General features: G+C 39.8%; 1 protein-coding gene across 1 annotated transcript in view; it reads left to right on the top strand.

The window, feature by feature from the left end:
- FREM1 (FRAS1 related extracellular matrix 1) overlaps nucleotides 1-20,056 on the top strand; it is a 63,161-nt gene extending 43,105 nt beyond the window's left edge. The window contains exons 25-36 of the mRNA XM_010170249.1: nucleotides 502-703; nucleotides 1,160-1,304; nucleotides 3,723-3,852; nucleotides 5,249-5,321; nucleotides 7,749-7,898; nucleotides 9,058-9,296; nucleotides 9,992-10,039; nucleotides 10,320-10,502; nucleotides 10,764-10,889; nucleotides 11,590-11,705; nucleotides 18,184-18,269; nucleotides 19,664-20,056. Of these exons, the coding sequence (XP_010168551.1) occupies nucleotides 502-703; nucleotides 1,160-1,304; nucleotides 3,723-3,852; nucleotides 5,249-5,321; nucleotides 7,749-7,898; nucleotides 9,058-9,296; nucleotides 9,992-10,039; nucleotides 10,320-10,502; nucleotides 10,764-10,889; nucleotides 11,590-11,705; nucleotides 18,184-18,269; nucleotides 19,664-19,863 (1,698 nt within the window). The 3' untranslated portion in view covers nucleotides 19,864-20,056. The remainder of the gene's footprint in view (nucleotides 1-501; nucleotides 704-1,159; nucleotides 1,305-3,722; nucleotides 3,853-5,248; nucleotides 5,322-7,748; nucleotides 7,899-9,057; nucleotides 9,297-9,991; nucleotides 10,040-10,319; nucleotides 10,503-10,763; nucleotides 10,890-11,589; nucleotides 11,706-18,183; nucleotides 18,270-19,663) is intronic.
- Nucleotides 20,057-20,285: the final 229 nt, after the last annotated feature.

The following is a 20,285-nucleotide window of genomic DNA, read 5'->3' as shown; positions in this document are numbered from 1 at the left end:
TTTCAGCTGAAGATGAGATACGGAAACAGCAACAACTGTTGCCGGGTGCTAGAAGATTCAGCAGAAGTTGTGAAAGGTGGCACAGATTCGAGAAGACCTATCGGCCAGGCCTATGACTATGATGATTATAATCCTTAGGTTTCTATGTTTGTTATTCTAAAATAGAGGTGAGAAACCTCTGCTGGAGTTTTCATTTGCTATGAAGAAAATCCCATCAAAACCAAGAAGGACTATGGGGAGTATGGGACATCAAGGCAGAGATACATAGAATTTATGTTGCCCTCCCTACTGTGTGCTGCATGCATCGAGTGACTGGGCAATCTGGGCCTGGAAACCTCTCATGGACAGTAGTACTTAACTAGGTATCAGACTTCTGAAGCAGACTGAGAGTCAAAGTGGCTATTGCCACCCTGAGCAGGCTACTGTGCTTTTAGCAAAAGTAGGACACAGAATATCCTGATGCTGTAAAATTATTTATGCATTTGTCTAACTTTGATTTAGGTGGATCATTTGGACAAAATGGCACCAAAAATTATTCACCTCCGTTGCTTTTCTGATGTGGAACTGCTGAAGAATGGCAATTATGGGATCTATATTACTGCCAGGTCCCTGAAGGCATCTGACCCCAATACCGAAGATGACAAAATAATTTTTAAGATTTTACAAGGTCCTCATTACGGCTACCTGGAAAATATAACAACAGGTGCTGTCTTCTATAATCTCTGTATTTTTGGACATACTAGACCAAATTCCAAAACTACTCTGTTAATGTTTGTTTGATAGAGGAAATAAAACTTTCTTAGCAAACTTTGGGCAAGGTTTGAATGCAGTAAGAAAGCTTTTGCACATTTCACTGTAAATCCTCAGACAGTTGAGATTATTGTTAATAGCTGCTGTTGAGAAACTATTTTTTGTTTGTGTAAAGAAAAAAAATAGACAAATATCGAACTTGGCCATTTGATAAACATGTCACATAGGAAGAAATTGGATGGTGCTCATAACAAGCTGGGATGTTGCTGTTTAGCTATAAAACCAGGTTTCTGTAAATTCATATTTTCTAAGTGTTCAACAAAAAGCAAAGTTGAAAACAGTCTATACAAGCTATGTGGTTCTTATTAACAGGCTTTTGATTCACCCGAATGTTTCTTTTCTTTCCCAGGTGGATTTATTCAGGAAGGGTTTAGCCAACAGGATTTAAACAGCAAAACAATACTCTATGTCATCAATCCATCACAGGAAGTGAATGCAGACAACTTGGAGTTTCAAGTCACAGATGCCAGTGGAAACTCCGCAGTGCCCCAAAGGTAACTCCAACTCTCGGCAGTATGTGCTGTGGTGCACTCTGTGTGCCAGCCCTTTGGGCCAAATGAACCCTTGTTGGGCTTGAAGCCGTGCAGACGTGAACATAGCTGCATCACGGACTCTCAAGGGTGAAAACTTGGAAGCATCATAATTATATGATCGTTATGAATAAATGCTTCAGAGTACACTTGAGCTGAAAAATGATGCATAGAAGCATTGGTCACATGGCTTATTATTTTAAAAAGTGCTCCTACATTTTCCAAATATTACAGGGCTTGTATTGCTAGTAAACCCTCTTATTTATGTTTCCCTCATCTCTGCTGTCTTCTCAAACTCCCATTTATTTTGTTGAAGAGCAGAGAAGGTATCTTCCTCTCAGGTTGGTGAAATACAGAGGGCTACTCCAGGTCAGACTGGGGAACAGTTCTCAAGGGCCTTTGAAGCCTCGCAGAAAAACCTAATGGAGTTTACTCTAAGTGGGATTTGGGCATTTGGAAACTTGAGATACTGAGTGTTGAGGTATGAGACTCACTTCATGTACATGGTCCTGTAGCTGGAGGTCACTCTTGCCCTGTGCTGATGGCAAGACCTTTTTCACAAGCTTGAGAACACAATGGAGGGGATGCTCTCAAGCAATGAAAGCTATGAGAGCCATAATTCTGCCAAAGAGCACTGAAAGAAGGTGGAGGGCACACAACATCTGCTTTGTCAGGCCCTGCCAAAATTTATACCAGGCATATTACAAAAATTTCCTTGTGACATATTGTAAGCCTAATGTACAAGGGTGTCCTCTGAATTGTTCTTTGATGATAATGGCCAAAAGTGGGAGTAGCTCTACAGCAGGGGTAACATTTCTCTTTATTTCTGAAAATAGAGCTGAATGTTCAACCAATTTATTGTGAAGTAACTGAGAAAAACAACCAACACTATTTTTCTGGGCTAAACTGGCTACTCACAAACCAGGACTCATGGTGAGGGAAAAGGAGCAGAGAGCTGTCTCCAAGGGCCAGGCTCTTCTGCAGAGTACTTGCCTGCTTGCTGGAGAGAGAGAGGACAGGGATGGAGCTGAGACAGGGTTTGGGCAGTTGCACACTGTGCCAAAAGATGTCCCCACGCACAAACACATCTGAGCATAGCCAGCCTGAGTGCTTCCCAGTGCACAGGAAAACCACCATCACAATGCTGCTGCTCTTCATGGGAAAGTCTGGGTTCTTCTATATAAACAGCAATGCATGACATCATAGCTTTACAAAGAGAGCAAAGAGAAGCCACTTTTTGTGTGGATAATAGGAGTTTCAGAGAAGTAGAATTTAGCTGTTATCTGCACTGGACCTCAGAACAAAGGGGAATTTGGCTTTGAAGGAATTTTTTTTAATACTGGATTTAAAAGCCTGTGAGAGATTTTGTTTCAAAAAACAATTTATCACCTAATGGTCACTGGTGCAAAATACAAGTTCGATTTGCATGTTGATATTATTAAAATTGAATCACAGCTTTTATCTGAATGCTGCTGGACTACACCTGGCACATGCATTCTCTTTAGCAAAAAGAAAGCAAATCAGCTTCTAAATGGGTCACCCACACCATGAAAATCAGAGGATAAAGGAGAACAGGAGGAAACTTACACTGGTGTCAGAGCTAGCCAACCCTGAAAGGTCTAGAAGTTCAAATTGTTTTGTAAATAGTGCAGCTCATTTTCTTTCTTCTGGTTCTCTTTCATTCCTCTCTGACTCTCTAATTTTTATCCCAGCTTTTAAAAAGGTGAGATCTTTGTTGACTATCCTGTGCAGCATGCAGTCCTCTGAGGTTTGGTCACATCCTCTACAAACAATTCTAAATTTCAGAGTATGAGACACATGGACTCAGCCACATCTATGGCTGAAGGGCAAAGTACAGAGGGTATTAAAGTAAGGGGAGTGGGGACGGCACTCGCACTCAGGCAGTGAAGTCCTGGAGTGAGCCCTGTGCTCCCAGAGGAGGAGAGTCAGAGGACAGATGAAGGAAGGTGGGAAGAAAGGAAGATATTGCAGAGAAAATACCAGAGAGTGAGAGTAAAATAAGACTACAGGGACAGAGGGAACCAAGAAGAGACAGTGTTAGCTTGTCTTGGCCTATTTGGTGCTACAGACAAACTCTGCTCTTCTCAAAGTTGCCACAGAACCCCTCTGGTTCAGAAACAAGGTCCAGGCTTGGTTTGGGGTAGACCAGGGCTCAACTGGAAGATTTATTCACCACCTCTTGCTCTTTCCAATCAGCCAAATCACACAAATGTCTTGATTTAGAAACAAAGACTCAGTATGTGTATTGGCTAAATCAGCAATTGGGAGAGAAAGGGCTTCTCACTGGACTTGGGAGCAGCAGGGGTGGGGCAGCAGGGGGGCCGCTTTGCTTCACATGGGCTTCCCCCCCCTCTCCCACAGGCTGGAGCTACGGTGGTCTCGGATTGAAATGCAACAGACTGAGTATGAGGTGTGTGAGAGCGTGGGAATGGTGTCTGTGAAAATCACCAGGACAGGACACTCCACAGAGTCTGCCTTTATCGCAGTGAAGGTAAAGCTAAAAGCCAAGCTCCTAACTGACTTATTAAGTAGTGGGGCCAGTTAATTTCCTCCTCAGACTTAAAAGATACTTCAGTAATCAGCAAAGAGGCCACACAATTCAAACTAGACTAACCAGGACATTGTCCTTGCTAGTACAGATGGCTGAAAAATTTCTAACTTCCTTATTTTTAAGTAGAGATGCTGATTAACAAAAACTGGAATGTTTTGGAGGAGTATTTCAGTTTTGACGGCTTCTTGTGACAGAGCAGGCAATTTTCCCTGTTACTGTGCTCAGAATCTTGGTTTCCAGGATTTGTCACTTTAATATCCAGGCTTTGGGCATCCTGGGCCTTGGGACTTTTCATTTCCCTGCTCAGGCTGGAACAGTCCAGGAGCTACGGGAGCTTCAACTCCACAGTCATGGCAGCCTCCCCCATTTCTCCCCGCACTGCCATCAGCCTAGGAAAAAGCTCAAGGAACCCCTTATATCTTCAGTAACAGCCTCTGTCTTATGTCAGAAAAACTAGACTGAAAGCTGTAGGTTATAGTTTTGTAAAACACATTTTTTGCAACTTGCCTTCACAAATTTTACCTTTCCTTGTAAAAGAGAAATTCCAGGACTTCGCCAATTGCCCTTGCTAGAAAAATACTAAAATTTTCCCTCAGGATTTATAGCCCTAATTTATCAGGATTATAGCCCTAATTCAAAATATAGTTTTGATTTTTCTTCCACTGAAGTCAATGAGAATTTTACTATTGACTTAATCAGGAGACATCCTGTCCCCTTCATGAACTCCAGTGACTCGACTCTGGTTGTAACTTGGCTAAAAAGACCAGCGAAATTGATCCTGCCATCAGGAATACAATGTGGAAGATGGTGTCCGCTACTGGTCTCCTATGAAAATTCAGGCAGCTGCTAATTGTGTGTTCAGGTTCATGCTTATTCCATCAACTCTTTAGGGTTGAGAGACAGCTCTGCAGGCAAATGCTTCTTCAAAGACCTCACAAAAGGCTAAATAGGCAAACGTGGCCAGGCTGCTGCTGCTCTTCTAGGATGACATAATGTGCCTGTCCAGGAGCCAGGTATGGCTGTTCCTCAGGCATGGTGAAAAGCAATGTTTTCTGATGCTGTCAAGGAGCAATTTGAAAGGGGACAAGGTAAAGTTTTAAGATGAGCAAATTTTTTTGATTATGAGATTTAAACCATCAGCAAGGACAGAGTGACAGTTGCACATCACAAGGTTTTAGGCCTTTATTTTATTTTTTTCAGCCTAAGCACGTGTATGGGTTGGCATGTCTTTTTAAGACCCCATGGAGAGGCACATCGTAGGTTCAGCACACAGAAGAATGCAGCATTTTGGTGAAACAGACCACACCATGGCATTTACTATTTGATTTCTTCTCAGGTCAATGAAATATCTGCTGTGCTGGGAAAGGACTTTACAGTGACTCCCTCCAAGCTTGTTCAGTTTGATCCAGGTATGAACCAATGCACTGAAGGATTTTAAAATTAATTCACTTTGAATTTTAACTCAAATTAATTAAATTAATTCATTTTTATTTTGAAAGTGTAAACTCTCATCTTGGAGAGTGAAACCTATTACATGTCTGTAGCTAGAGGAGCTGAATAGGATTGAAGACATTTGGGCTCATTTTCTGGAAGAGCAATGGGCTTCCTTTGTGAATTAGTATCCTTATTATTTAGGGTGAGATGGCATATGGTCCCTTTACACCAGTTAAAATATCAAAAGTGCTGAAATGATGTCTCCTAATCTCTTCAGAGCTAGGCTGGGGAGGACTCACCTTGAGCTGAACTATGAGATGCTTTAAAGATTTGACCAGGATGCTGGTCAAATCTAGACAAATCTACGTGCGACTTAAGTTATGCAAGGTATCCAAGACCAGAAAGGTGCAAAAGAACCTTAAAATTGTCAGACCTCATCTCTGCTTGCACTGTTATCATAACAGCAGTCTGACCTTGGCTGAGGTTGTAAACAGCAAGAAATGACAGCAACTGTATTATCAAAAGGAGCCTGATATTTTTTTTTTTTTCCTGAGGGAGAATCAATAGTAAAAATAAATACAAATGTGAAGATACTGAAAAGGCTTCCTCTATTCTGCACAATTTGTAATTGCTTTGAGTATCTCTCTGAGTCTAGGGAAAAAAACAGTCCAGGTGAAAGTTTCACAATTTACCATTCAGAAATTCAGCTACACTGAAAAACCTGGGTTTGCCCACATAAATATATTATCTGGGAATGAAAACCCATTTCCTATCATAATCACTTTCTTTGCATATGCAAGACTGAGCGGTTTTTTTGGAATACATCCTGTTGGTAATAGTCCAGGATTTATCTGAGTTTAGAAAATGGGGTCCACACAGGACTCCCAGGATATTGCCTCCAATGCCAGCAGAGGTTATCTTACTGCCAGCAGTAAGATTTCAATGACAGAAAGTCACAGTGACTATAGAGGAGACAAAATATATCATCTGTGAAAGGCTGAAATAAATGGCATGTATGTAATGGTAAAAATTAGTTTAAGTGCTTACCCCTGTTTGAAAAACAGATATGGGGCATATAAGTCAGTTCCAGTCAGAACCTGGGGATTTTTAGTGTAGGACTGAAGCTTTTTATTTTGAAAAAAAGGTATTGCATGCTGCAGGGATTATGTAGCACTGCATCTCATGGAGTAACTCATATCTACCCCAGTTTTGCTTAGCTATTCCATAGGAAAACTTGTAGCTTTAAGCTCGATTAGAAACAAATCTGATTATTTTGGAAATGTGCTACTACAGTACATCTTGAAAAAGGCAAATTTTATGTAAATATGTAGAATGAACAGCTGCTGGTTAGTTTTCAAAAGTGGATATGGGAGGACATGCAGCAGACAGCAGTAAAAAAAAACAAAAAAACAAAAAAAACACCCTAGACACCTGGGCGGGAAGCTGCAAACCTGCCCTAAATTCCAGAATTTCCTAACTTCTGAAACACACGAAACCTCTGAAACCAGTGAGACACAATGAGTCCCTTTATTAACACTAGAATTATTTTTTTTTTTTTTTTTAGTTTTAAATTAGAAGATTTGAAAGATCAGTGTAAAAAGTCCTCCATACTGTACTGCCCATGATTCCAGCTCTCTGTCCTCTACTGTAGTATGCAGTCAAGCTCACCAACCTCTGGGCTGAAATGGCTAGAGATTGCTGCAATGATATTTCTACTGCAAGGCCCTTTACTAGCATTTTTCTCTTCTGCTGGTCCACGCGGATTCTCCCACACAATTCCCACGCTATTTTCTTGACAGCAATGGGTACATTGAGATCTGTCCTGTCCTGCTGCCTCTGATTTCTCCTCAACAAATTTTGTAGCTTTTTGGATAATAACCAGCTTAGTTCTTTACCTTAGAATGAGCTTTTCTCATTCCTGTAATGCAAACCTGGAGTTACACAGTAAAGCCAAGCAACCAAGTAAAAATTCTGTAACCAAGTACAAAATCTGCCTAAAAGGTTGTACTGGAACCTAGCAAGGTCTTTGATCCATTTGCAGGTATTTTAAATACCTGTTCAATCTCTAAAATTAAGCTTTCAAGATAAAAAGTATATTATATATTTTATCTCCAAAATTGCAATGGAAGTCCTAAGTCTATGTATTGTAGTGTTATTTCTCAGATCTACAGCAGCTTTTTGTTACAGTGTATGCACTTGAACTGAATCGTCATTGCCAAGGAACAAATCTGGACTTAATGTTATTTGAGAGAACAGCAGGAGTCCAGTCAGTGGGCAGGAGCACAACAGCATACACCAGCTACTCCATTTTAGCTGCAGACATGTTAATTAATATATTTCATTGACACCCTGATTGATTGAAATAGCACTTAAAGAGTAATTAAAATGTTTATTTCTGCTAGGAATGTCAACCAAGATGTGGAATGTAGCAATTACCTATGATGGATTAGAGGAAGATGATGAAGTCTTTGAAGTAGTACTGAATTCCCCCGTGAATGCTGTTCTTGGCACACGGACAAAAGCTGTAGTGAAAATTTTGGACTCAAAAGGAGGTATTCTCTTTTGATCTTTGTTGTTAAGAAGGTGGGACAATCTTGGCTGAGCAGCTACTTATTTTCAACCACAACTTGTTCCTAACACTCCCCTTCAGATCAAAATGCTTGATTTCTTTTTAGAGAAAACAGGCTTGACAGTTGCAGACCCTTTTTTCTCTCACACAATCATATTCATCCTCTTAGGAAACACAGCATGAAGAAAGCAACAAGTGCAAAATGAGAAGGGTGGAAGGAAAGAAACCACTTTTCATAACAACACGTGTTCAGATCTCACTTATTAAAGTGGGAAAATAAAGTTTTTTAGGTCCATTAGAATTTTTTTTCCAGTTACTATATAACAGTTGTTATATACCTCTGAAAAAAATTATTTTCCTCTCAAAAAAACCCCTAACAACTAAACCCAGCTCTTAGAAATACATTTTCTAATGCTTAACAAACACAATCCACATTACAGCACACAGCAGTGGTCATTACAGAGTTTAGGATTTTATGTCTGCATTATTATTGTGGTTTTCAGTGATCAGCTGTGGTTTGTCTAAAATCACACCAAAAAAGAAGTAACTGTAGAAAAATACAAATAACTAGCAAAGCAGCTGAGTCCTCTGAAAGCTGAAGAGTGAAACTATTTTAACTATCCATTTGCAATGGATTAGATTTCATTTTACAAAAATTCCTTTTAAAAATTCAGATCTATTTTCTTTTTAACATTAATAATGTAAATCAGGAGTTGATTGATGTAGCTAGCTTATAGGAAAAACAGAGTCCTGGATTTCTGAAGATAAAATTGTCTGTGCATGATGGAAGTATCACCAATATTAGTTAAAGATACCTTTCTATCCCTGAACAAAAAAAGCAGCACTCCAAACCCCAATCTATGCATGAAAACAGATATTTTCAGCAGATGCTTAGTTGAAATTCTGATCTGTGGGTAGACAGATACATTACATATAAAAACATACATATGCAGGTAGTAGTTGCAGTCATAGTCACAGCAAACCCCACAAATGAGGACGACTGAAGAATAAGCAACTCAACCACATCAAGTGAAAGAATCATCCAACTTTTAATGACGAGCTGTTTATGAGCCCATGTCAACGTGACTAGTTATCTGCTCATGCAGTTGGAACTGACCATCTGCCATTTTTTATGCTTTCAGGTCAGTGCAGCTATTCCCATTCTTCTGGCCAAAGCAAGCATGACTTCTGGGGGAGAGGCACACTGTTTCCAGTTTCCTCAGGCTCCTCATCACCTCCCAGGCCTGGCAATGCTCCCTTGGAAAGGATCCCACCGCCTCCCTCCAAAGGGATGAGAGAGCATGAAAAGGACCCGGGGCAGGAACACAGCTTGGCAAATCAGTCAAGGACCAGGCTGAGAGTAACTGGAAATGGCAGAATAGTAAGACACTTCTGTAGTGTAGTGACGGACTGCTTTGTGAATCCATTGGGATTTGTTGTCTTCATTTAGTTATATTTTTGTACTAATTCTACCTGACCATACAATAACCATAAGCTACCTGAGTTTGCTTTGAGTCAGACATGTGAGCCATGTAAAAATAATGGAGGGACAAGGGGGAATTCCTGATTTTGAAGATCCATGTATGCAAGAGAGGAAAAAAACAGAGCTGGAGTAGGAAACATGCATCAAGTAACTTCAGCTTCTAAACTTGTCTAAATTATGGGTCAGCTAGAAGGAAGAAGTCACTGGAGTCAGGCCAATGTACAGAAGCTGTGTGTCTGCTCCTGAAGCTGTAAAGCTGAAAATACTGTTAGTGTAAACAGGGAACAGTTACTTAAAACTTGCCCATTGCTTTCCTGCTTAAGCTACATTGGTTTAACCAGGTGGTTTAGTAACATTCCGCTACTGTAATCTTACAGGTTAATGGAATCTGTTTATAAACACACCTGTAATGTGTGATTTTTGATGGCTATTTTCAGAGATAATCAGTTTCCATTCTGAAAGAGAAAGAACTAAACCCAAGATATGTTTTGCATAATTTGTAACCTCCATCTTGTAGTAAACCTTGCATAAAGTATTTTTGTTGCTATTATGCATTAATATGCCCATTTCATTCTGCTATTCTACCTTTCCAGGTTCATCCTTCATCTGTATTTAGAAATGGAACTGATGTGGTTTTCAAAGTAAGAGTATTATAAGCATTGCTCAGACATTTCTGTGATTTCTTTCTGATTCTTTTCTTTGCAGGCTTTATCACTGTTAATAATTAATTATGACCACTACTTTATTTTTCTATGTACCTTTCTTTTTCTTTGGTGTCGCTTCCCCTTGATTTGCAACAATTTGTATCATAAAGTCTTTTTTGTCTTTTTTTGTAGAGTTTATTTAAGAGTTGCTTGTATGTGCTAACCCTCTCTTTTCCCTCTCCTGTTCTGCTTGTGTGTGTGATACTGCAAAACGAAGTATCATGGGATGGTATCACTCAAAATAGAGGATGACACCTCATCAGTTAAAGCAAACAAGAAGGCTCAAGTGTCAGTAATTAACCAAGCACAACCACAGATAAATGTCGTCTCCTCTAGGAAGACAGAAATCCCACAGGCTGATAAGGCAGAACTGGCGTCTGAACCAAGCTCAAGACGTGAGGTATGAAACCTTTTGTTTCACAGGCATTTTCAACATCTGTTTTCAGTCATGCTGTTTTCCAAAGTGATTTAACACCTCTGAGATCTGCAGCCTAACCTTTCCCACTTCAAATCAATACACAGATAAATTAACAACTCAGCCCTTGAAGAGTTTTCATGTAATAAAGTTTTAATATAAGACCTATTTAATCTGTTTCATGTAGCTTGTTTGTTTTGTATAATTATACTCCTTCAAATGTTCAAATTACATTTCTGTCTCCAGGACTTTTACTCTTTTCCAAAGGCCTGCACACCAGATTTAAAGGGGTTCTTGCATTATGAAGAAAGTATTCAAAAGTTATTTCAGTGTGATGGGATAACATGGAAATTCTGGAATTCCCAAAGTAAGGTAAAAATGTTGCGATGAGTATGCATCTAAATCAGAGCATGGAGTCTATGATGAGTGAGAGTCAAGTAAAGGACCCTCCTGTAACAACTATTGACTTGTACAGGGGATAAAAGAGTTTTTCAGAGTCAAGTTTGCTGTCACCAGAAAAAAAAAATCACTCAGACATGATGAGGGCTTAATTGCTGGGGTTGCCTTTCCTCTCTGTCACGCACAGGTGCTCCTAGACTAACCACGCAAGCACTGATGTCTTGGTTCTTGAGGGATGTGGGCATGAGACAGTCAGTGAATGAAGTCTGTGAGAGAATGAGTGGGAGTTAGTAAAACTAGCTCACTTAGGTATTCTGTAAACATACATCCCCTCCACCACATAAGATGTCGTGCTGAATTTTGTTGCACTGTATTTGCTACACAGACTGCAGGAGACAGAAAATGGTGTCCAAACTAATGTCATCTCTTAACAGGGTTTTTGGAACTAAAACCTTGTGTCAGTAGTAGAAATTGCAGGCTCCTCTGGCAGGCATTTATTTATTTACATCTTTTAAGCAATGCTGTAGCTTTATTGATACAGACCAAAGTTCATGTTCAATTTAATTCTGGGCAGGCCATAGGCAGTGCCTCCAGCCTTCAGTCTGATTATTAGTGCACAGACCTAGATCACTGTAAGCAGGAGTCTGTTTTGCCTTTTCCTCTTTTGTTTTAGGAGGAAAGCAGGAAGACATGTCCTTCTGGATGGAGTTATCACGAGGGTAGCTGCTATGTCTTGGCAGTGAACCACAAGGTCACCTGGAACATGGCTGCTCGGGCTTGCAGAGAACAGTAAGAGACTTCTCCAAGTGAATGTGTTTGCTGTGCACTGCTGTTGCCCCGAGTTGAATGCTGCTCTCAAGGCTGAGTTCATTTGGATAAGCCCGACTTTGGTCATGCTGCAAGCTCCTCAAAAAATAGAACAAGCCTTGGGATTCAGACCCAGTGGAAGATAGATATACTATTAGTCTCAGAATGTTTCAGGGGGTGATGCTACCTTATTCACAATGTGATTTCCTGAAGCTGTCCATCTGCAGTGAGGATGCTTTCCTAATAGGAGAGGTAGTCTGGGAGAAGAGAAATAGAGCAAAGACTCAGTCTTTCATCCTCTCTGACCCACCACTTCCTCAGCTCTACCTTCAGTCGATATTGTAGCGGTACAATGTTGCCTGCTCCTGCATGCCTCAACATACCCTTCTGAAGATGCAGCTCTTCAGATTCTGTAACTACTTGATAACTTTAATATTAGATTTAACAATAAATTTCTGGGTTTTTAAGGATAAATTAGTAGTAATAATAATAATAATAATAATAATAGTAGTAGTAGTAGTAGTAGTAGTAGTAGTAGCAGCTGTCCCAAAGTAGGAGACAAAGAGAAAATCCACCAGTCTTGCTCTTGGGAGGTTTGCTTTGTGATATTGGTTTTAGGAGTGGTAATTTAGGACTGGAAGAAATGCTAGCCATGGTAACATGGAGCTTGCCCTGGGGTCATGCTTGTTCTGTACTTTGTGTTGAATTGTAAGCACCCGGTTGAAGACCAAGCTGAACAATAGGAGGGGCTTTACCAGACCTCTCCATTACCCCATGAAATGGAAACTGAAACAGGGAAGGATTGGAAATGAAAGAAACAGAATATATTCAGTAAGTGGTTGAAGGATATGCAGGAAACACGAAACATGGACAAGCATGCATAACAAACCTTGATTCATTCCACTCAGTTATGCCAGATTATGTTGTCTGGTAATACACAAAAGGGAAGTCTACTTCTGATATTTCCCAGCTGATGGAAGTTACTCTTTCCTAAAATGTAAATATTACCTGCTTTTGTGAGCTCACCTCAAATTTCACACTGTTAATTGGTTTACTCAAAATTTCAGCTCCTGAAATGTTTTTCTCTCACCTGTTTTTATTTTGTCACTTATCCAAACAAAGCTGGAAGTTGTGAATATTCTAGCATTTATTTTCTGAAGGCTTCAACATTCAATTAATCCCTTGGGAACATATGTCATTCTGCTGGGAGATGTTCCCCATTTCCTAAAGAAGTGCTCCTGGTGATCCATGTTATTTGTAGGCAGTAACTTCTTGCTGAAGGCTACAGTGTGCAATACAGAAGTTAAAATTAATAACAGTAACTTAATGTCTGTTAAACACCTACACAAAAAGTCAAGGCATATAACTGAATCCACAAGTAAATGAATCCTAGGGTAGTGATGATTCAATGTCAGACTACCACAGACTAAGGAATCTTTATCCTGGTAAATGGAGTACTCCTGGCCTCCATCTGGAAGTGATTTACAAAAGTACAATCGCAGGCACACACTTAACAGAGGTACAAGAAGATAACTTAAATTTTATTTTGTGCTTTTGCCCAGCTCCCTGCCAGCAATTACCACCACTGTTGATTGTGGTATTTCTGTTATTAATACTTCTACTGCTGACATTTAAATAGCTGATATTTCCAACAAGAAAATAAAACAACATGGAGGTCAACCCTCAGTTTTTTAAATAGATCAAATAAACTTTCGAAATTAAATGAAAATATTAGAGCTGACTTTCAGTAAATCAGCCAATTTCACTGAAAAATAAGAAGCAATTTTATTACTAAAAAATGACATTGTATTAAACTTCTATTCAATTTTCTTGCTACACTTTTCTACTATATAGAACAGGAAAAAAGTGCAAGCATTGTTGTTCCAGTAACAGTTTCCAATTAACCAGTCTCCTAGACTCTTAAAGACAACCCTGATATCCCGAGATGACGTACTTGAGATGATACTATTCTATCAAAGCAATGCTATAAATTTGTTGTGTAAGCTATTGCTGTCTGGACATAACTATATGTCCATGCGCTTATGCAAACTTATTTTGGCTTCTAAGGAGCTTTGACATACATTTCATCCCTTTGTTGCAAGTGGCATACCAACCTTTTCTTCAGTTACTGTGTGCAGGGATAGAAGCAGACACAAAAATGTGCTTGTCTTGATGGAAGCTGCTGTATGCCACAGTGATAGTGTGGGTGGAAAAAAATCTCAGCTAATTGTTCTAAAAATTTTGCACCATTTCTAACCATTCTCCAATACATTGGAGATAAAGGTGATTTAAGAATTAATTTCTCTAGCTTTGTTTTTGATGCATGAAGAGGTCCTTGGCAACACGAAGAGAAGCATCTGGGGGATATTATGGCTGAGTGATCCCACAGCAACCTGATTTAGCAGCAATTTCGGTGATTTATGTTACAGTTCTTGTTTATCCCACAAGAATATGTCCTTCCCAAGGGTCGGTGCAGCTGGGCTCACTAGCATGTGAGATGGTTTCACTGCTGCCACAGAAGGGACTCTCCACTGGATAGACAGAACCCACAGTTGCGTCTTTTGCCTGTTAGTCAGAGTATACCTTCATCTTCTTGAAGCTGAACATTTAATTAGAGTCTAAATATGGTCAGATTTCAGATCGTTTACTGACAGCTTTGTAAGGCAGGGGCTGTTACTCCGTTCGGTGTTTGTGTCTTAGCAGCATGTAGCCTTAGTCCTTGGGAATCACAGGCAGAACCCCATCTAAAATACTAGGTTAGATCCTTCACAATGGCTCAATGTTGCCTGGTGCAAAGGGGGATGGACCCTGCTGCCTTCCCCTCCTAATGCTGTGCTAGTTCTGCAAGTGACTGGTTTAAATTATGTTATTACTAGTTATATACTACTTCAACATAGGGATTCAGGTACCTAGAGTCCTTTAAAAGGCCCAGAGTATCTTCTCTGATTTTCAGCTGCCACTCAGGAAGTGCAGGGCTCCTGTAAGATCTGCCAGACTCATGTGAATGTTGTGCATACTGCGAGGTGTTGTAAGCAACACTATAACACCTATTTCAAGGTACCAGGATTGCTCCCTAGGTGATCAAACAAAAGCCTGGGATAAGCAGAGCCACTCTGTCATTCCCCTGCTTCACTGTCAGTATAGTACATGGGTTTACTACAGCAGTGCAAATTAAATGTCCTCCTGTACTGCAGAGATCTTCATAGCTAGCCAAGTCTGATTTTGGTGAAGTTAAATTTATCAAAATAGGACAAAACTTCTTTAATTTTATTGGATAATTTAATGTGAAAACAGCAAAGTTTTTGTGCTAACTGTTTTGCATATAATACTTCTAGGTCAATGGCTACTCGAAATATTTCCTTAGTTTGGAAAACTGCTCTAGGATGATGGATGCTCTTGAAATGATAGCAAAAGTTTTAAAGCACAGAGGAATAATTTCAAATGGACTTATTTAGCACAGAAATCAGTGCTGTCTGGGTTTGGGGGTTTTTTTGGTTTTGTTTGTTGTTTTTTTTTTTTCCCAATAAGGGATTATGACCCCTTCTCTAGGATCATTTAAATTAGAAAATGCTGGATTTACATAACTCCATAAATAACATTATCTTGTCATTTCCTGTGTCTGGCACTCTGCCTAGAGGTACAGTTGGTAATATTATTGTAAGTGGTATGTTCCTTCAGGACTGATCTCATTTCACTCCAATACATCAAAACTCCCGACGAGGTATAATAATGAGAACGGTTGTTCTCTCTTCATTCATGTGTGTTTCTCAGGCTGTAGTCAGAAAGAACTCCCATGGAGAAAAGATTAGATAATTTTATAATTACTGCAACACTTCCATTTCACAGAGCTGAATTCTATCCCTGGTACTTGGAATGAAGTAAAAGTCTGAAACTGTTACTGCTCAGACCACTCCTGTATGTCATAAATGATATAGTGGTTACTGATACACATTGATGCTTTCTGTTTTCACATTTCCTAGAACAATTGACACAACAGGAGTAAGCTAGGCTTACCTAAAGTAAACAGCTTAGTTCCAGGGCTTTGTTTGTCCTGGAGCAGTAGCCAGATAAAATGCCATATTTTTTATTCTTGCTCAGCTAGTAGTGATATCACAGAGACTGCTGCCCAAATCTCTTCTTAGCTCCAACTTTGGTCACTGGCCAACCACAGTCACTGTGAGGGGGAATGGCATCCTGCTGCTGAATCACTCACCCTGGGAGGACATCCTGAATTAACCGAGCCTGCTTTCCTGGACCTTTTGTCTGAGAAAGAAGACGGAGTACACAACTTTCCAAGAGCTTTTGTCAGTTCACTGGCTCACTGGCAGATGTGGGCCCAGGGGTGTAGAAGCATGTCACCCTGGGGACATACAGACACCAATACCAAGCGCAAAACTTTACTGTGATGGGAAGCACAGTCAAAGCCTCTGCTGGGAGCTTCACTGGATGAAGTTTTGAGAGCCTGTAGCATAACCTGATGTACAATCCTGTCCCCTACCAGACAGCTGCTAACCACTTTGTGCTGGGACAGTCTACCATTGGTAAAGTCACAATCAGTGTTTCTGAGGCTATCTCACTACACCTCTACCTGAGAAGACTGTACACAGATGTCAATGAGATCCTTTGCACTTTGTCGTCTGGTGGCCCCTCAATTTAGGGAGCCCTTGATGGGACCTACATGACTGTACAGTGCTCGGACAAAGGCAGCCGTGGCTACACAGACTGTGGGGGCTAACACTCAGCTGTTTTGCAGGCCTTGGCATCCCCACCAGGCAAAGCAGAGCCAAGGGTGAATTCCCTGTTGCTTTGGCTGACTGCCGGGATAATGGAGGAGGCCTTTGCAGCAGGAGCATCCCATCAGCATTACAGTGAATTTGTTCCATGCCATGACCCTCTATGCCCAGATTAAGGAATGGTCCAGATTTTGTGCAGTAGTTATTGTGCAGAATATTTTAGGCTACTACTCTGAATTCCTCACGATGTAAAATTTGCCTCCTTCCCTATCTTGTGTGGCATTATGATATGGCTTCCAGGGATCAGTACTGTTAGAAGAGATATAAGGCAAAAATCTTATAATGAATGGAGCTCTAGGCATGGGTCTCTAGCTGAGCAGCAGACTTGGTGTTGGGCTTGCACCCCAAGATCTGTTCATGGTCTCCATAGGGAATTTAAGTTTGGTATGCCACCCTTGAAGTCTAGTTGTTGTCCTAGTTCTTAAAGAAGACAGTCTTTACCTCCTTTGGAGCAATACTGATCTTCTCTCTCCATTACCTGGCAACAGGAATGAAATTAGCAATATTGTCATAATGCCACTGACTTATCCTGCTGCTAGAAAAGCTACTTGCTCTCTTAAAACATGCTTTGATGAGCAGTGTTGTTTGCTTGGGCCTTACCAAGCATCACCCAGGATGTTCTGGGAGGCTGAAGAGGTTGGAATCACCGTTAGACTGAGTGGCAGTTAGAAATATGGGACAAGAGAAATAACAGGGGCTCAGCATCAGAGGGAAGGCAACAGCAGGTGTGACAGGTAAAATAGTGACATGTTATCAAGGTAGGCAAAAAGACAGACAAATAAGAAAGTGGAGCCACTGATGTGGCTGTCTGTTCCTGGCAAATGTGAAGGACACCTTTTTTTTTTCTTAATGGTTCAGGATTTAGCCTGATCTCTAAGTGGCTTAAAAGCAGCCTGCTGGTTCTTGCATGCTTGGTACTAGTTGGAAGAATTCACAGTGGCAAGGCCACTCAGTGGCTAGGGTTTGCAAGTCCTCTTTTGGGGCTGGCATACTTTGTGGGTACAAACACAGAGCAGAATTTATGCATTGGCTTCATTCTGAAATAGTCTGATTAATGCACACCACAACTGCTCTCTGATCTGAACTAAATGTATAGTCATTGCAGACAACCCAACATTACCTCACAGAACCACACTACCACTCTAAGACATACCCCTAAATTACAGATACTTAGTTCAGTTTTGAAACATGTCAAAGATTTTAACTGTGTTAATCAAAGCTTTAGTATTATCAGAACATGATTTTTAAAAGATATAATTTGCTCTGCTGCAAAATGGGTGAAGCTCTATCTTTCAGTGCCTTGGGTTTTAGTGTGGGCAGATTATTATTTTAAAGCAAGGAATGTATAAATGATTATGTCAATGGTTTAAAACACAATTTGTGAGTATAAGGTGCACATTTCCTGTACACACTTCTTTCAGTTGCCCAGTTGATTTAATTTTTCTGTTAGAAAAATCAGACTGGGACTAGTTCCTCTCCAAGTTACCCAGAATTTTAAGACTTTATCTTCATGGAATTATTCTTCCATGCCAGTAAGTAGTGGTTTTCCTGTGAAACATCAGTTATATACTTTATGCTAGAATCAGTGCCCCTTGTTGATAAGTCGATGGGAGATGTCTGTCACTCAGTGGAATGCTAATTACTCTGTCCTCTCTTCTCGAGCCTAGATACCTGGGGAGTCTTGCAAGTGTGGCTAATGAACAACATATGCAGTGGCTGTGGGACTTCAGTGGGAGAAAGCCCTTTTGGATAGGCAAGTACATCAGCTGCCTGTGCCCTCCAATAATTACAGTTCCTGTGTACCTTGGAAATCAGAAGCTGCCATAGCAGTTTCAGCCCAGTTTTCAAATGTTACATTGTCCTCAACTTTCTGCTGCTTTTATTATTTCAGAGCAAGACATTAAACTGAAAGCCAAAAACTGAAAGCCAAACCTGGCTAATTTTATGTCTTTATCAAAGAAGAATTTATCATGTTTTATCATATTTAATTTTCATTTACCATATCAACCTATTGCTCGGTTGTTTTTGCCTTGAAACCTTTCCCAGTTTAATGCTAGCTGGGAAAATAAGTTCTGGTGAAGCTCCTACTCTTGTTTATCTCACCTTTCTTTTGTCTGCTACTTTATTTATCTCTAGTATATCTTTTACTTAACTTTAAATAATTATGTATGTTATGACTAATTTAATGGTGTGACCTTGTATGAGAAATCTTGTGAATTAATTAGATGTTCAACTAAAGAAGATTTCCTCACATCATTTTAGATTTAGCACCTTTCATTTAATGAGAAATGGAAAGAACTCAGATGGGCCTTCTCCGTACCTCTTGATTTGTTTCTGTGAATGACTGCCTTAGCTCACAGACTAGTGCTATCACCTTCTTCTAACCTGTCTTGTTTCTGCTATACTGTCCACATTTTAGGTTCTTTTTTCCGACTGTGAACTGCAATTTTCAGGTCTTAGTAGTTTCCTGAGATGGATTTACTATCTAAGCTAAATTAATTTTGATAACTACAGTTATTTTGGGATCATGTTTAATCATATCATGATTCTGTTAACCTGAGAAAAATAAACTCCTCTGATAAGAATAAAGACTACAAGGCCATTGTGTCAATTTTCTGATCTCAAACTCTTCTAGTTAAGAAGACAGGTCATGTCTGAAAATATGAAACCCATGTTGGTCTTAGAAACTCAGGCTAGGTTAAAAGACATGTTTTAGTTGGTATCAATTAACACAACCTAATTTTATGACTGTTAATTTCAACAGTGTAAACAAGGTCTACAGAGATCTGCAGGATTTTATTTTCAGAAGGAATCTGAAGGCATCTCAGGCCCAGACTTGAATATAAAATTCTGCTTGGCATTTTAAGTATCAAAAGAGAAACGAAGGAGGTGATAGATGTGCAATAAATGGAAAGAGAGAAAATATTTTAGATAGGCAATAATGAAGAAAAATATATTTTCCCTTATTCAGATGGCACTAATTGCCTCATGAAATGTTAAATTGTATTTTATTTGTATTCTTCCAGATGGGTTTTTTCTCTCAGCATGATATTGTATGCATTTTTTAACGAAGGAATAGAACAACATGCTTCTGTTGGCTTGATATATGATAAACATCACTGATTTGGTCTTACTGATTTCACACAGGCTTGAATGACCAAGTCAATCCTGGACATTGGGAGTGGACTGGAGGAGAACCTGTAACCTACATAAATTGGAGAAGAGGCTCCTACCGCTTTCCAAAAAGAGGAAGAAATTGTGTTTTGGTGCAGAAGCGAGGAAAATGGCAAGCAACTGACTGCAGGAAGGTGAAATGGAACAGCTATATATGTTCAAGGAAGCTGTAAAGAATGGAGGATCCCTGTGAAAGCATGTGGACATTAATGTTGTTCCAGTTTTATTCATCTGCAGACTTGTGAGGGTCTGCAGTTAGAAAACTGTCTTACTTATCAGCAAGGTTTATTTTATATGCTGCCAGAGGTGCAGATGAATTGGACAATTACCCAGGAATAGAGGTCAGTTGCAAAGATTAAGTTCAGGCTATGGTTATGAAGTCTCTCCAAAGACTTTAATCTGTCTCTTACTCATATGTATTTTTACACTGAGGAGTTAGGCCGAAAGGCTTTCATCACATTTCTTTGTAAAAACACCTTTTTTTTTTTTAAAAAAAAAAAAAAAAAAAAAAAAAAGAAGGTAGGACATCAATTGATTTCCTTTACTCTTAAGGAAAAGTTGTGAATTGGCTGTTGCTTTAAAGAGTTTGCAATAA

The sequence above is a fragment of the Antrostomus carolinensis genome, unplaced genomic scaffold (assembly GCF_000700745.2).
Source record: "Antrostomus carolinensis isolate BGI_N321 unplaced genomic scaffold, ASM70074v2 scaffold7566, whole genome shotgun sequence".
NCBI lineage: Eukaryota > Metazoa > Chordata > Aves > Caprimulgiformes > Caprimulgidae > Antrostomus > Antrostomus carolinensis.
This window is presented reverse-complemented; position numbering and strand designations above follow the sequence as displayed.